The sequence below is a fragment of the Hyaena hyaena genome, unplaced genomic scaffold, assembly GCF_003009895.1.
Source record: "Hyaena hyaena isolate Hyena2069 unplaced genomic scaffold, ASM300989v1 scaffold_144, whole genome shotgun sequence".
NCBI lineage: Eukaryota > Metazoa > Chordata > Mammalia > Carnivora > Hyaenidae > Hyaena > Hyaena hyaena.
In genome coordinates this window covers 1295320-1312640 of record NW_024080776.1, presented here as the reverse complement: position 1 = coordinate 1312640, position 17321 = coordinate 1295320, and the positions used below count along the sequence as shown (strand labels likewise).

At 53.4% G+C, this 17321-nt stretch overlaps 1 protein-coding gene and 1 long non-coding RNA gene across 2 annotated transcripts in view; one reads left to right on the top strand and one right to left on the bottom strand.

The window, feature by feature from the left end:
• The first annotated feature begins 1491 nt into the window (after positions 1-1491).
• SLC2A1 (solute carrier family 2 member 1) overlaps positions 1492-17321 on the top strand; it is a 28736-nt gene continuing 12906 nt past the window's right edge. Inside the window, exons 1-2 of the mRNA XM_039238712.1 lie at positions 1492-1724; positions 13872-13967. Coding sequence (XP_039094643.1) covers positions 1707-1724; positions 13872-13967 — 114 coding nt within the window. The 5' untranslated portion in view covers positions 1492-1706. The remainder of the gene's footprint in view (positions 1725-13871; positions 13968-17321) is intronic.
• Positions 3047-4860, bottom strand: LOC120236081. The gene is made up of 3 exons (XR_005529568.1): positions 4782-4860; positions 3457-3556; positions 3047-3139 (listed from the first exon to the last, which is right to left on the bottom strand). It is a non-coding gene; the product is annotated as an uncharacterized LOC120236081 (long non-coding RNA).

The following is a 17321-nucleotide window of genomic DNA, read 5'->3' as shown; positions in this document are numbered from 1 at the left end:
CATTGCTTGTAAACTAAGCAGGCTGGGCCTTGCTCCCTCTCGGGCAGCATCAGTTACATGGGGCATGAGAGCGAGGGTCAGGAATAGAGGTGAGACCAGAGGAGCGGAGGCCCTGCACGCAGCAGGGAGGGAAGGAGGTTGGGGTGGTACAGAAATTGAAATCAACAGGACTTGGCGGCCACTGGTACCTGGAAGAGAAGAGGTGCCCCCCAGCCTTCCAGGCTGAGCAGCTGGGAGACCACAGAAATAGAAGCCGCCCGGCAGGGGTGTGTCCAGAAGGGGCCTGCTCCCGCTTCCAGGGCTCCAGGCCCAGCCAGGGTGTCCCCTCTGCAGCACTGGACACACAGCCCAGACAGAGGAGCCCAGGAGTCATGCGGTCAGCTCAGCCTGCTCCTTTCCAGCTGAAAGTAACCCGTCCCTGTCCCTCTCCACAGGGACAGGCACGCTCTGCTCAACTTCAGGAGTTTGGACAGGGGGGTTTTGCCTTCCCTGTGTCTCAAGTAAGACACAATTTAGAAGAGGAAATAAGGTGAAGTAATACCACTACCCCTAAGGGAGGACTTGCTGTGTGTCAGCAAGTGCTGAGTACTTCGTGGACTTATCTGGAAATTATAACTCTCATGACAGCACATGAAGTTGAAGGTGGTGTTAATTCCTTGTACCCGAAAGAAAACCGAGGCGCAAAGGCCAGCACGTTGCCTAGGATCATGCTAGGGCTCGTATGCAACAGAGCTGGCTCAAACCCAAGGCCTCCTGTGCTCTTACCGTTCATGTTTTTCACACTTACCTGTCGTCAAGGGTAGACAAGACTTCACAAAGGAGGTGACAGAAAGTCCAGAGAAGAGGTGGGCAAGGATTATCAGGCAGAGGGCCCAGCCCGTGCTAAAGCAAGTCTTGGCTCACAAACAGGAATGTTGGGGGTGGAGAGGGGTTAGGAGAAAATCGCGGAGCGAGACCTCTTGTAGTTGTCTAACAAATACTTAAATGCCACTTAGCACGAAACAGACACCGTTCTAAACACTTTATAAATATTAACTCACTTAATCTTAACAAACCTATGAGATGGCACTATTATTATCCTTAGTGTACGGAAGTTACACAGTGGCGGAGTGAGGACTCCGCAGAGTCCGCGACCCAAAGCGTTACCCTACGCCGCTCCCAATTTGCCGTACAGCCGGGTACCAGCTCCACCATTTTGCTAGAAGTCGCCGAGGCTCAGAGAGGTGTGCACACTTGTTTAGCGTCACACAGCGAGCGGCGCCTCCCGAGACCCAGGGCGCGGGCAGCGGGAGAGATCCGCCGCCAGAGCTGGGTGCCCGCAAGGCGCCTTGCAGCCCTCATCCCCGACCCCTCCCCCACTCTTGGCCCCCTCCCCGCGAGCCCCGCCCCGGACGTGCCCCAGGCCCCGCCCCCAGGCTCTGCCCACACACCCCCCCACACACCGGCAGCGCCAGCCAATGGCTGGGGTCCTATAAACTCTACCGTCCGCGCGCTCGAGGCAAGAAGCTAGAGGTAGCCCCAGCTAGCGCAGAGGTCTTGGGCCGCGGGTCCTGGGAACGAGCTCGCCAGGGAGCAGGAGGCCAAACGACCGGAATCGGAGTCGGAGTCTCGGAACCGGAGCAGGAGCCTGAACCGGAGAGCGCCGCCCGTCCGCCCGCCACCGCCCGCGCACCCGGCACTGCCAGAGCCTCCGGCGCAGCGCGGCCATGGAGCCCAGCAGCAAGGTGAGTCGCGCGCTCGCGGCGCGGGCCCTCCCCGCCCGGAACAAAGGCGCAGACCCCTCCGACCCTCGGCCGGCCCCAGCCTCCCCCGCCGCCCCTCCGCACTGTGCGCCCGGGGCGGGCGGCTCTCCCCTCTGAGCCTCCTTCGGCGCTGGCCTGCAGCGCCGCGCTCTGCCGGGGCGGGGGCCGCGGGTGCGGATGGGTTCGGGATGGGGCGGGCGCGAGGGCGCCGCGTGCGTAGTTGGCGCCCGCACTGAGTATCTGGCTTCCTTCCGGGGGCGCCGCGCCGTCCACGCGGCCCGGTGGGGCCGGGGCACCCAGGACCCCGGCGCGGCACGTCGCTCACGATCTCCCCGGCGAGGCCCCGCGCCGACTCCTCCCGGGGCGGGGGAGGGGGCTCGAGCGCGGCGCCCATTGGCTGAGAGGGCCGAGCCCCCGGCCCCGGCCCCGGCGCGCGGAGGCGGCGGGACCCGCCCCCACTCGGCGACATCCGAGCTGGGTCTCCCCTTTTGCGAGGGGCCACACTCCGCGCGCGGCCTGCTGTTTGGCGGCGTCGCGCGGTCCCGGAGCCAGTCCTCCGAGGTTCTGAGGCGGAGGGCGCTTTTTTTTCAGCCCGGGGCCTCAACTCCAGGATGCGTGGCTCCAGGGCGCAGAGGGAAAGCCGGCCTCCGAGGCCCTTCTTTCCGCGTAGGGCAGGCCCCAGAGCTTTGCCAAGTACCAGGGAGAGGTGCTCCGCGGTGGCACGGTTCTCTGCTCGGGCGGGGCTGGCGAGGGCCGGGCCGAGAAGGCACCCGGGAGACCGCAGCCGCGAGTCCCTCGGGACCGGCCCGGGAAGGGCCCCCTAGCCGCCGCCGAGCCGGAGGAGCGCACGCCCGGGGCCCGGTGGGCACTCCGCACCCTGAAAGGATGTGGTCTCTTCCTCTGCCTGGATAAGATCTCTTTTTTCATCTGTAAAGAGGCTTGTTCTGCGGGGGATCTTTGTGACTTTCCCAGAACGGTTCCTTTTCAACAAATATTTATTGGTCTCCTCCTGTGTGCAGGGCATTGTTTTCTTCCCTCCCTCCCCCTTGTAGAGAGTGTTTTCAAGGGACTTTTTTTTTCTTTGAAAAGCTCCTCTTGAATTTTCCCAGCTTCTTGGCCGGAGCAGGCACGAGAGTGTCGGCCCCCCCCCCCCTTTTTTTTTTAAAGTCTGTAAGGCGGGAGAGGACAGAACTCTACATTGCCCTTCCTATGGGCTGTGGAGGTGTGAACGGACTGACCGGGGTCTTTTCTGGGCAGGGCGGCGCCTCTCTGACGCCGGCTGTCCTCTGAATACCTGTTGAATCCAGACAGTTTGTATCACCCCACCCTGGCCCTTGGGCTTGAGGTGAGACCTTGAGTCAGGAACCCCGCAGTCATGGCTGAGCCATTATGCTTGGCTATGAATAGAACAAAAATAAAACAAGAAGTGATTTTTTTAGCTGGTGGTAAGGGCTTGAGACCTTAAAGTCCAAATACTTGCCGCTTTATCTCAGGGCTCTGACAAGCCGTTTAACCCTCTGGGCCTCAGTTTCTCTGTCTGTAAAAGAGAATGACTTTTCTTCCTTTTCCTTTCTTTTTTTTTTTTTTTTTTTTACTTCCTCAAGAGTAAGAACTGCCCTGTTGAGCCAGACCTGGGTGTTTTATTTGTGGAGTGGCTAAATGAATATTCTGAGCAGAGACAGAAAAGTACAGGAGAAAATCAATAGCCACTTACAGTTTACTAGGCTCTTGGTTAAAATTCCACGGTGTCACTGACCCTCCATATAGCCCTGCTGGTCCTCGGGTCTGGAGCTCAGAGGAGGGAGGTAATTTTCCTGAAGTCACACACACACAGTTAGTACATGGCGGGGCTGGATCTGAACCCAGGTCAATCAGAAAGGGCTTTCAGTCTCCACTGCCCCCTTTCACCACAGCCTTTCTTGAATTTTGGGCTGAACGGAGTTTGCCTAAACTCTCAAAGCCTGCCTTGTACGAGCTAGTTCTAAATGCTGTAGCTAGTAGGTGTTTTTCATGTAATGCCCTCCAAACTTTTGACTGTCTGTCCATCAGTAAATAATTTTGGAGCACCGCCTCAGTGGTCTATCTGTATTTAAAAATTCATGTAGATAACTGTTATACTAGTAGACTATATCCCCACATAAAATAGAAATTTAAAAAGACACAGGTAACAGTTATGGTAAAACAAAAACCAAAACCACTTTTTTTTTTTCCACCCTACACCCTCTGTAGGTCATTTGTACACAGCCCTTTCCTTTGGAGACTGTTGATTTGATCAGTAAGCATAACCCTTTTTTGTGCAGGATGTTAAGACTGAGGCCTAGAGAGGTTATGGCCCTTTACCCAAGGTCTTTAAACCAGGTGTGTCTGACTCTGAAGTTTTTGGTGTTTTTATTTTTTTGATTTTTGATTTTTAAAAACTTTTAAGTAATCTCTCCACCAGATGTGGGGCTCAAACTCACAACTCCAAGATCAAGAGTTCAGGCACCACCGACTGAGCCAGCCAGGTGCCCCTGAAGTTCTTCTGCTGTGTACCCCTTCATCTCCTGGGTGCCGAGAATAGACTTAACTGATGTCCCTGTGTTCTGTTGCATCCTCTGCGCATGGCGCTGAGTTTAACTGAGTAGCGGGGACAGGTTGAATGCCTCCCCTCCCAGCCAACTGTTCACTCATGCCCGCTCTGGGGCAGCAGTTGAGCCCGGCAGACCCTGGGACATCTCGAGCAGCCCTTTGTGAAGAATTCCTGGCTAGTTCCCTGTGGTGCCCCGGGCCTCTGTGGGGTCTCTGCTATCTAGCCTTCCAGATAAAGAAGAAATCAGACATCCGCAGGTCTCCCCAGCCCCTCAGTGATATGAAGAGCATAGACTTTAGAAGTCTTGTGGATGTGGATTTGAATTCCAGTTCAGCTCTGCTCCCTCATCTGCAGTGATTTAATTTCCCTTATTAGAGTGTGTGTAAGAATTCAGAAAAAATGGTCTATCCCCATAGATGCTCCATAAACGTTCCTTGCTTCTTTGGACTCCCGTGATGCATTGCACTTACCTGGGTCCCAAGCGACCTGTAACAGGGTTGTGGCCTCTGTCCAGAAGTCGGGCATTCTGACAATCCATGTGAGCTTTTGGGGAGCGCCAGGATGCCCAGGCCATGTTGGTTGCTCGGTAAAGCATTAACGATCCCACTGACCAATTCTGCAGCAGGGTTATTGGGAAGCTGGGTTGCAGAGGTAGCACCTGGCTGGGAGTGCCGGGCCCAGAGATGGGTCAGCTAATGTGGCTACGCTGTCTGGCCTGTGAGGGAGATACAAGCCGCAGTGACATCACCATCCAATGAAAAATGACTTTCCCAAGGTCACACACTGAGCCTTCTACTGCAAAACATGCTGCCAGCCTTTCTAGGATGACGTGAGAAGATAAAGAAAAGTTGGAGCCAGGGGCGCCTGGGTGGCTTAGTCGGTTAAGCGTCCGACTTTCGCTTAGGTCATGATCTCGCGGTTCGTGGGTTCGAGCCCCGCGTCGGGCTCTGTGCTGACTGCCAGCTCGGAGCCTGGAGCCTGTTTCAGAGTCTGTGACTCCCTCTCTCTCTGACCCTCCCCTGCTCACACTGTGTCTCTCTCTCTCTCTCTCTCTCTCCTAGAAATAAATAAAACAAAACAAAAAAAAAAAAAGTTGGAGCCGGAAGGGACTTTCCTGTGCATGGGCCAGCCCTCCGTTTGACGGGTGAGGAAACTGAGGCCTGAGAAGGAAAGGAAACTTGTCCAAGATAGGGGTGTCACAAAAAACTTGTGACGTCCCATGGTATTAAAAAAAAGATGCTTTTTCCACACCCCATGTTCTGTGCCACCCTCCATTCCCCACAAATGAACAAGAATTCCCACACTCCAGGACTTGCCAAGCTCCTTCTGGGTGCAGTAGGAGTTTCAAAGGTGGATTAGATAGGGGCACCTGGGTGGCTCAGTCAGTTAGTGTGTGACTCTTGGCTTTGGTTCGGGTCATGATCTCGTGGTTTGTCTATGCTGACAGTGCGGAGCCTGCTTGGGATTCTCTGTCTCCCTCTCTTTCTGCCCCATGCTCATGCCTTCTCTCTCTCTTCTCTCTCTCTCTCTCTCAAAATAAATAAAACATTAAAAAACTTATTTTAGGTAAGTTTTTTTGGGGTGTCTGGGTGGCTCAGGCATCTATGGTCTAACTTCGGCTCAGGTCACGATCTCACAGTTCACGTTGGGCTCTCTGCTGTCTGTCAGCAGGGACCCTGCTTTGGATCCTCTGTCCCCTTCTCTCTCTCTGCCTCCCCAGCTTGTTCTCTCTCACATGCGCTAAGTAAATAAACTTAAAAAAATAAAAAGAACAGTCTTTTTTTTAATGTTTATTTTTTTAAATTTATATAAAACCGACAGAGCCACCCAGGCGCCCACCCCCCCCCCCAATTTTGAAAAAACTCAATCAATAAAAGTTGGAGTAGATATAACTTGACAACTGAAATCTTTCTGTGTTTGGATATAAAACATGTCCTCACAAAACCATGACCTTGGGGAAGTGACTTTCCTCAGAGCCTTGATTTCCTTCCCTGGAGATGGAAGCCTGCTACCCCATGGCAAGTAAGGTGAAACTGGCCAAGTGCCACCCAAAGTGGAGGCTGTTGAGGTGGGAAGACCGTTGGTATGGCCAGCTTGGGTGCACGGACAGTATAAACATATCCGTTACCATCCTTGTCCCATGCTGAGCCATTCGGGGACCCACCTCTACTTGCCACAGAGCTGGGTCCGTCCCGAATCCTCCATAATCAGCTTTGTGACTTTTGGGAGCTCAGCTTTACCCAGCGCCTCCTGGTCGCAGGGTGTAGGGCTGAGCCCTCTTCTCTGGCTCCAAGGGTACAGGCATTCAGTTCCCCCTCCCCCGGGGCTGGCAGAGCTGGGGAGGCGTGGAACAAAGGGGGAAGTGTGCCACATTGGCATGGGACCTGCAGCCTCACCCTTCCCCCTCCTCACTCCTGGGCATGCAGGTGACAAAGCCACTCAGCTGGGTAACTGGCGTCCCCGGGATGGTGGAGGCTGAGCAGGCTCCTGGTTGGCCTCGTGGACTCCCAGAGGCCGTGACCAGGCTGGTAGGCCCAGGCCTGCCACCAAAACAAAACTCTGATTGTTAACCTCCCTCTGTGGGAGGGGTGGAGTGGAGCCCAGGGCTCTGCCATCCGGCCACCAAGCCAGAGAGGCAGTAGCTAAGGCCTAAACCTTGGGGTTTTGTAGTAACTGAGTAGGGCTGCCAGGCTTTGAACTCAGGGCAGAATGAGTCCACCTCCTGTTGGAGCTTATTTTCTCAAGTGCAGTGAGGGTCATACACCCCTCTCTGAGTCAGGCTGAGGATTTTAGAAGATTGCAGAAGTAGTAGAGTCCGTCACACAAAGCAAAATAGTGAACGTCGTCTCCCAGTTGTAATGGTTTGGTGGTTCCCCTCACAGACCTCCTTCTGGGCACATGTATCTATGTGCCTATAAATGTGACTTTTATGTGATTGGATTACCCTTTCTACATAGTTCTGCACAGCCCATCCTGTTCACCCACCGTCCCTTGGAGGTAAATATTTACAGGTGTATTTGCTCTGGCAGTATAAGCCAAGTGCCATTATACAGGTTCATTTTCCCCTCCTTCCTTAACAAAGCGTACATCCTTGCTTTTTCTCTTAACAGTCTACCCTGGCACTCTCTTCATATCAAGTGCATACAGATGTGTTGCATTCTTTCCAACCGCTGCATAATATTCCATTACAGGCACGTCCACTGTGATTAAGCTATAGCACCCCCATCACTTTCTTTCTTCATACCACTCAACCACCTGATGTATCTTAGGTATTTATTTCCTGCCCACCTGTCCCCAAATAAAATATCAAGTTCTGTGAAGGCAGCAGTTTGGTTTAATTTATTGCCAATTCTCCATCAACTAGAACAGTGTGGGGAATGTGCCTACAGGTATGATCGTCCCTTAGTCATGTATTGTTAGGAAACCTCTTTTGCGGAGAAAAAGAGGTCTGAAGGGAATAGGCTTTTTCAAGGTCACGCGAGTGAGGGAGCTGGGATTTGCACTTGTCCGCTGCCAGAGACCTCTGCATATTCCCATGGTCTTACCAAATTAATTTCATCAAGGTCGCGTTGACACCCAACTCCCCACTGAATGGGTACGTGTCTGGGGTGTCAGCTTCTGCCGATGTCCACGACCGGACCAAGGCCCGTGCACACAGCCCTGCGTGTTTGCTCTTAACATCTCATTTTAGGACAGACACCTTTGTGGTTATTTAGAGAGAATGATTTGAAAACCTGGAAGGCTTTGAGCATCCTGTGCAGTTCATGTGTTCGGTTTGCACATGGCCAGTCAGAGGACCTAGGGCTTTAGGCAGAGCCTGACGAACTTTTTCTGCTCTGTGGGTCATATAGTCCCTGTGTGTCCTTGTAGTGCAAAGCAGCTATAAATAATACACAAATCAATGAGTGTGACTATGTTCCAATAATATGTTTTCAGTGGTCACTGAAATTTGGATTTGGTATCATTTTCATGTACCACAAAATATTAGTCTTTTTTTTTCCTCCCAGCCACTTAAAAATTGTAAACTCCGTTCTGAGCCAACAAGCTAGATTTGGCCAACAGACCATAGTTTGCCAACTTTGGCTTAGAGCAAAATCTACCCAGTGGCCAGAGGCTTCCAAGCTTTGGCCTGGGCTATCCTGCCTGGCTCAGACTAGCCAAGACCCAAAAGTTGCTAGAATAGAATTTGACCTACATAGAAAGCACCAGGTAGAAACCTTGTTTCCTTCAGGGACCAGTACCCGGAAGCAAGGTGGGGGAGGACATGACCCGGAAGGGCATAGGATTTGGCATCGGAGACCTCCTGCTGGAAGCTTCACAGAAGCCAAGAACCTTCTGATTATCCACTTTTTCCTCTCAGAGCCTCCCGTTTTCTCATCCGTGAAGTGGGAGCTATCTCCCCCAGTGTGTTCATGGTGATTTAAATCAGGACCTGGGAGCCCCTGGCATGGCGCCTAGGGCCTCACTGGTACTGATAAATGCAGCAGCTCTCTCCCTCCTCTCCTCTCTGCCTTAAAGATTGATGAGTACCTTCTGTCCCCAGGGCCACCGTGGGGTTCACGGCAGGCTCGGCCAGGCAGAAGTCCTGACATCACTGGAAAGCTTGAAGGAAATGGCAAGAGGAGTAAATCCCTGAGGTCACCTGAAGGTTAGGCTTTGGAGGGGGTAACCCATCACTCTTCGTTTTGAAAAGACTTGGCAGGATGGAAGAGGTCAGAGAGTAAACTGCCAGTCAAGGAATCCAAAGAACTCAAGTCCCAGCCCTGGCTTTTGTTTGCTGACTATCCTGGGCCTCTGCCCTCTGACCTTAGGCTCCCATCTGTTACACAAGAGGGCTACAGGAATTCTGCAGTTTCTTGGACTTCTTTTTTAATGCCCAGAATTTTCTTCAAATGAGGTCTTGGGGGGGTGGGGGGTGGGGGAACCCATACACAAAACAAATAATAAAGGGGCTGTTACGGATTCCATAGTCCTCTCCCTCACCTCCCTCTCACCCTCCTCAGAACTGGGGACCAAGCAGTTACAAGGTCCCCATGTCCTAGGCGTTGGTGCACCTTGGAAAACCATTGGGAAGCTGTGGGTGGAGGGCAGGATGGGAGCAACATCTGGATCGTGCCAGCGCCACGACCCTCCTCCTATAGAAAAGGCCCTGCCTCTGAATGGCAGTAGCCACATGCCCTCCCTCTGCCAATATTGACCAAAGGCCAAGCCCAAGGCTGGAGCACTGTGCTGAGGAAGGGCACACAGGCATGAGTCAAAAGGCCACAGTGCGTAGCAAGTTATGCGACACCGGCTGGCTGGTGCCATCTGGCATCCCGGCATGCGGGTGGAGAGGTCCTGCATCAGTGGCCTCCCTGGGAGAGAGATGGAGAACGCTCAGTGGGCCTCAGGACCCTCATACTGGGATAGGGCTGATGGAGGTGAAGGGGTGAGGTCCATAAATGGCTGAGTTAAAATCTGTTAGCATGAGTACTGTTCTGGCCAAGTGGATACACGCAGAGCCTGTTTTGCCCGAGAGCTAAATTCCAAAGTGGCCTGTTTAACAAATGTTCTGTGCCATGCCCTACCCTGGGCACTCCGGCTGCAGCGCTGGGTAAGACCCAGGTTCCATTTTTAGGGAGTTCCCAGATGGGTGGGAGAACAGCAAATGGGTATTCCCACCTGCCAGAAGCGAAAGCTGGAGACTGCAGAGGACACAAGGGCAAAACCCTGAAAGAGTGTGGGATGTTCTAGAAGGTAGCCTCAGCCCCAGGGCAGTGATGGGCTGCTGGGGGTCACAGATCCTAGATGCGATGCTCCTCCACTCCTAAAGAAGGCCTCACCAGAAAGCCACGGCTGTGGGCTTTGTTCCCCTTCTCTTTGTTTTCATCAAGTAGTTCATCAGTTTGGCACATAATTAAATATCTGTGGAATCACATGGGATGAATGGATTGCATCACGGTGTTTCCGTTGCAGCCACAGAGCTGGTGGGGGCAGATGGTGCTCTGGTGGCCCAATTGAGGGTGGCTTCTTATTCTTCCCTGATTCAGCAAATGCTTGTCAGTCAGGTGAACCCTGCCAGGCTCCACGGTGGCCACTGAATCGGAACTTGACAACAACTCTTGAGGGAAGGAACTCCGATCCCCTTTCCTATGTGAGGAAACCAAGGCCCAGAGGCTTCCACGAATCCCAGCTAAGTGAAGGGAAGCAGTTCTCTGATCTTCAGCCCGGGTCTCCTGATTCTCAGGACAGCCGTGATCAAGCTGGGTGTGGTGGGGGCAGCCTACCCAGGAGGGGGTCATGCTCTCCCCCTCTGAATCTCGCTGCCAGCCACACGGAGCAAGCGCTCCCTGTTTAATCTGGCAGAATCAGGCCCCTCTTGTTTCCCCTGCACGTACTGTTCTTCTACCTGGAATGCAGTCTTGCCACTGCTTCCCCACTTGGCAGACTCTCTGCACGTCCTTCACGGCCCAACTCCAATGTCACCTCTTGGGAACCTATCTTTCAATTGTCCCCAGGCAAAATTAGAAGTCTCTCCCTCCAGGGCTCCCACAATGCCTTCTCCCAGCCCCCTGTGCACTTTCTGGGGGAACCTTTTCCTTAATCTCAGGACGGGGGCCTCTTTTCATCCAGGGCCTGGAGCATGGGCCACTGAGCATTCGTCCTAGTGCAGCAGCCTGCCTGGGTGGCTGTGGCTATAGCCCAGGGTGTGGCTAGGCAGGTTTTCTAAAGTAGTTTGACCTTGACCTGCCCGTGGAGATTCCAGCCCAGGGGTTTGTCCTTGGCTTTCAGTAGTCCCCACTGCCAGAGGCTACAGCTGCTCAACAGGGCCCTGAAAGTAACTTCAGAGGCCCAGACAGCCCTGGAACATCAGAGCCAGACTGCAAACAGGGTCTGTAATACTAGGACTTCGCTCTCACAGAGCCCCTGCCGCGGCATCCGTCATTCCTGTGCTACCAGCATGGCTCTTACCAGATCCACGTGTCATCTGTATTATTTTTTGCTTATATTTTTATCTAAACGCTTTTTCTAAGTAATATGAAACCACGGGGCTTATAAAGAAATTCTTCTGAGGGATGCCTGGGTGGCTCAGTCAGTTGAGCTTCCGGCTTCAGCTCAGGTCATAATCTCACGGTTCTTGGGTTCGAGCCCCGCGTTGGGCTCTGTGCTGACAGCTCAGCCTGGAGCCTGTTTTGGATTCTGTGTCTCACGTTGTCTCTCTGTCTCAGAAATAAATAAAACGTTAAAAATTAAAAAAGAAAAATTCTTCTGAGTAGATGATACATTCACACGGTTCAGAATTCAGAAACACACAAAAGGGTGTAAAATGAAAAGTCTGTCTTCCACCCCGCCTCTGCCATGAGGCAGCATAGGAGGAATGTCCAGAGCTGGGCCAGAAAGGGGCCAGGTGGGCCCATGGGAAGGCTGTCTCAGCACTCCTCTGACGAAGGATGGACTCAGCGTTTGCACTCACGCTAGCCAAAGCCTCTTCCTCTTTCTCTGCCTCTGATGTGAGAACCTTGGCTTTTGCAATTGTTGGCCTGATAGCTTCTAGAGAATGAAAAGATCATACTAGAAACCTGTCTGATGAGCCATAAGCCCAGTGCTATCTGTGAGGATCTTGAAGTCAGGGCTGCTTCTGGATTCTGTGGGGAAACTAAGGCCAAAGGCTGTGGCCAAGCAGCTCTCCCCTCCACATGTGTGGCTCAGTACTTCCCAACCTTCCCCTTGAGCCCCCAGCCCCCAGCCCCCAGCTCTGTGTTGCGCACAGTGAAGGCCAGCCGTTGCTTTGGTGCCCCTCCCCCAGTTCCATTCTTTCACAACCAGTTAAGGGCCTGCCTCATGTCATATTTCTTGACTGCTTCATTTTATTTTATTTTGTTTTGTTTTATTTTATCTTACTTTATTTTTTATTTTTTGGTAGAGAGCACACATGCACAGGGAAGGGGCAGAAAGAGGGGAAGAGAAGGAATCTCAAGCAGGCTCCATGCTCGGGACGAAGCCCAACACAGGGCTCAGTCCTACTGACTCTGAGATCATGACTTAAGCCAAAATCAATAGTCAGATGCTCAACCAACTGAGCCACCCAGGTGCCCCTTGGCTTTTTCATTTTATTTATTTAATTAATTAATCTATTTATTTATTTTGAGAGAGACAGTGTGAACAGGGGATGGTCAGAGAGTGAGGGAGACACAGAATCAGAAGCAGGCTCCAGGCTCTGAACTAGCCGTCAGCACAGAGCCCGATGCGGGCCTCGAACCCACTAACCGCGAGATCATGACCTGAGCCAAAGTCTGACGCTTAACTGACTGAGCCACCCAGGTACCCCTGCTTTTTCATTTTATAAGCCAGGAAAGAAGAGTCTTCTCCCTTTTTCCAGCAAGGGCACCTTGCTCACCCAGGGCTGTCCTGTCTGCTGGCCTCTTCCCTGCCTGTGGCCTTCATGCCCCAGGCTGCCATGGGACAGAAACCCACCACGCTTTTTCTCTCCCAGCCCTTTGCCCATTGAAACACCTTGGCCAGGGGCGCCTGGATGGTGTTTGACTCTTGATTTTGGCTCAGGTCGTGATCTCAAGGTCATGGGATCAAGCCCTGTGTCCATTCATCCATCCACTCTTGAGTGTGAAGACTGCTTGGGACTCTCTCTCTCTCTCTCTCTCTCTCTCTCTGCTCCTCTCTCTGCTCCTCTCTCATACACTCTCTGTCTCTCTTTAAATAAATAAATATTAAAAAAAAAAAAAAAAAGAAAGAAAGAAACGCCTTGGCCCAACACTTCCTCGCCTGGTGTCACGTACTTTTCCAAAGCACATTCCTGGCTGTTACGTCATCAATGTCCAAATAACCCTGGGAAGCTCATGGTCTGCAGGTGGTTGCCGTGAAAGGCACGAGATAGGGAATCAGGAGCCCTGAGCGCCAACCTGGCTCTTTGCAGCTTCCTGAGTAATGAGACTTACCCTGCCTCTCAGGACTCAGTTTCCTGCCCTGTGAATGGGGGGAGGAAAGGAGAAGAAAGGGCAAGACCCCACCTCCCATACTGACAGGCATGACTGTTCCTGTCTTGCACAAAACCAAACGGGGGTCCAGGGAGGAGTGAGGAAGGGCAAGAGCCTGCTGGAATTCACAGAACAAGTAGCAGGTGGGCTGGACTCAGAAGCCAGCCCTTTCGGGTCCAAATCCAGGGTGCTTCCCCTACCTATGCAGCTCCTCCCCCGTAATTTGGCCCCCGTTGCTTAGGAGACTTGATTCCCAGGCTTCCCTAGCAGTCTTGAGCCACCTGGACCCTGGGCATGGCTCCGGCAGAGGAATGAGACTTGAGTGCCAAGACCTGGCTGCAGAGAAAGAAGACCCTCAGTCCCCTCTCCCCAGGAAGGAGTCTGGCTGGCCCAGTGTCTAGAAGTCAGCGGGGCTGGTTCAGGCATCTGAGGTCAGGAAGTGGCTGAGTTTCCCGGGAGAAGGGCTGGTGTGGTGCCAGGAGTCAGGCAAGCTATCTGAATGAAGGAACCTGCCAGCCCATGCCCTGCCCTGTGGTAACTTGGGCCCAGACATGCCTGTCACAGTGTGGGTTTTTTTTTCCGCTGCAGAAGCTGACGGGCCGCCTCATGCTGGCCGTGGGAGGGGCAGTGCTCGGCTCCCTGCAGTTTGGCTACAACACCGGAGTCATCAACGCCCCCCAGAAGGTGAGTGCTGTGCCTTCCGTGGCTTCTCAACACTGGCTTGCTCTGCTGTGCACTGCACACCCCACATCCCACGTGCTCGCCCTGCCTCTTGGGTATCAGTCCTTTATATCAGTTCATCTGCTCCCACCCACCCATCATTCTGGCCCCGAAAAGGTCAAAAACCCTTGGCTTTGGCCTTGAATCTCAGGACTGCAGAATCGTGGCGTCTTTATAAGTCATTTTGACCAGCCTCGCACCCAACACAGACGTTTCTGATCATCAAAACAACAATGTGTGATGATGCTTCATTTCTGTGATGCTCTGGGATTACGGAGGGCTTGCGGCGCTTACCTCACTTGCTGCTCACAGTGCTCTGTTGGGCAGGCAGGCAACAGTCTCTGCTCCTGCCCTGCACTGGGAAGAGTGGCCAGAGAAAGGAAACCTCCCAGTATCCTCCCTGCTAGGCAGGGATGGCGCTGATATCCAACCCTCGTCTGCCTGGGGGCAGACCAGGTGATATGAGGGTGCTCATACCACCCACCGGCAGCACCCTCCCTCATAAGGCAGCCTGTTCCACGTGGCAACAGCCTCCTTCCCCTGGAGGCCCTGTGCCAGTCAAATGGTGGCTCGTTGTAGGGAACCACAGGGATTAGGGCTCTGCTGGAAGGAAGGCTTACTTTCTCCTCCTCACAGCACATCCCAGACCTCACTTGTTGCTTGAATGTCAGTACTGGGAGGGACTCCCGTGATCACCTCCAGCACAGCCCACCTGCTTCAGCCAGGAGAGAAGATGAAAGGGGTCAAGGGGCAGGACGGGGAACTGTAAGGAGTCCCATCTCTATACCAGCCCTTTTGCATATGTTTATGAGGTTGGGTGGTGAGTCCCATTTCATGGACTTAAAGACTGAGGCCCTGGACAGATGAAACGACCCACAGGCTCAAGGTCACATAGCTAGTGAGTAGTGGCTCCAGAAGCCAGACTCAGTTTCCACAACTGCAGGCTATCTTCTGGATCAGCTGTCACGTCTGTTGAAAAATCTGTACCTTCCCGGGGAGGACGAAATGAGAGTAGACAGTCCTGTCAGGACTGCATTCATTGTGCAGAGGGTGAGGCTAGAAAGTGAGTGTGGCTGCCTCCCAAGGCCTGTCTGGGGGAACTGGGCAGGGTCGGGAGTCGGAGCTGTCCTCCTCCAAGCAGGCAGAGGGTGGCTGTGGGGGGCCACGCCTGATGCCCGGGAGCGGGTCACCAGGAAGGCCTGACCTGCTGAGTCATGCTCAGCTGCAGCGGAGGTGACGGGACTTTTCCAAGCTCGTCTGAAATGGCTCCCATGCTTGGAACGGCACCAAGCCCTGCTGTAGCTAAGTGCTCTGAACAGCTCTTGCCAAGGTGCCTGCCTCGACGCTAAATACCTTTGGGGATCGTGCAGATGGGAATCCTATGGTCTTAGAGGGAGGTTGAGTTCTGCACTTGACTGCACCTTGGGGTGTCCTGGACACTCCCGATTCTGATGTAATTGATCGGGGATGCTGTTTGGGCATGGGATGTCTAACACTCCCCAACTGATTCTAACGTGTGGCCTGCCAAAGTCCAGAGCTCCTGGATTAAGCGATGTCCCTACTGATCACCTAGTGAGTTAGTGACATAATGAGGACTCTAAGATCAGGATAGAAGGGATGTTTTCCAGAAACAGAACAGGGTGTGGTAGGCAGAGGAGAGAGACTGGTGTGTCCCTAGGGTGAGTGGGAGGAGAAAGAAGGCTGGGGAGGCCAACAGATAAGCCCAAGCCTGACTACAAAGGGCCTTGTGGGTAGATTTCATCTACAAAATATCAGCCACTGGCATGGCATGGCATGGCACCATCAGGACGGGCACACAGGCACCAAGGAGTCAGCTAAGCTAGGAGTAGGGACTTCAGAGTGAGGACAATAGGGACACATTGAAGAGGACAGATAGGATCAGATTTGCATTTTGAAAAGGATTCGGGCATCTGGGCAGTGGAAGGGATCTGAGGATGGAAAACGAGAGAGACCAGGAAATAGCAAGAAAGCTGCTTTGGAATAGAGATAGGAAAACAAAAGACCAAGCAGGAAGAATGGGCAGGGTTGGTCATCAGTTCAGTGTGAGGACAAGTGTGGGGTTTAAAAAGGACTTCTAGGGGCACGTGGGTGGCCCCGTCAGTTAATCGCCTGACTCTTGATTGCAGCTCAGGTCATGATCTCACACTTCGTGAGATCAAGCCCACATCAGGCTCCACACTGATGGTGCGAAGCCTGCTTGGGATTCTCCCCCTCTCTCTCTGCCCCTCTCCCACTTGTGTGCTCTCTCAAAATAAATAAACGTTTTTAAAAAATGGTTTCTAGGTTTCCAGCTTGGGTGATATGGGATCTGGAGGGGCAGGTATGGGAGGAGCTGACAGGTGCCTGTGGGACGTGACCGAACTGAGGTCTGGTGTGACACAGATGGAGATGTACAGGGAGCACTTGGACATGGGGGTCTGTTTCTTGGGTGTGGTCAGCTGGAGAAAACCTGAGCGCTGGTCACTAGTATCCAAATAGCAGGAGAGGAAGATGTCCTGGAGAGACTGGAATGAGAAGAGAAGGAAGAGTCAAGTAGGAGGTGGATGGATGAGGCGAAGGAGTGCCGTCAGGTGCCCCGGGGTTGACCTGGACAAGTCAGCCCCAATTGCCCAATGCCAGAAGACGGGATGATGACCTTGTGGCGACCAAAGTTTGACTGGGCGGACGCGTGTGGTAGAAACCTCTCTCTAGCACGTTGAGGAAGGGGTGGGGAGGATGGGAAAGGGTAAAGATGGCCCTTCCAAGAGACTTGGTGGAGAAGGAAGAAAAGAGGGTGGTGGATGGAGGCGTAGCCAGGCTGGGATGCTCTTTCCCATGTGAAGACTCTATTTTTAAATGTGCTGTAAGGAATCAGCAGAGGGAGTGAGGGTGAGCTGGGAAGGGAAAGGGGTGGGGAGGGCAGGGGGTCTCAGGACACGGGGGCTACCAGAGCAGAGACACCAGGGTGGCATTTGGTGGGGAGGGACTGAGATTCTTCTGAGGCTGTAGATGCGGCCGAATCCACGGTGACGTTCTCTGGTCCTCCGAGTCTCCCGCCTAATCAGAGACAGGCAGAAGGGGAGAACAGCTGAGGCAGCGGGTGGGGCAGGTGGGTGGCACAGATGGCATTTCTGGGAGCATTTGTGAGCACCTGTCCAGAGATCACTTCTTCAGGAGGCAGGCAGCGAGGCCTGGAGTGGCCACAGATGATAGTGCACACACTGAAATGGAGCGGGGTTTCCGGGGCGTGCACCTGGGCTTCCCGTGTTACAGACGCTTCTGGAAAGCCCGGTCATAGTCCTTCCAGCGAGGGGCAGA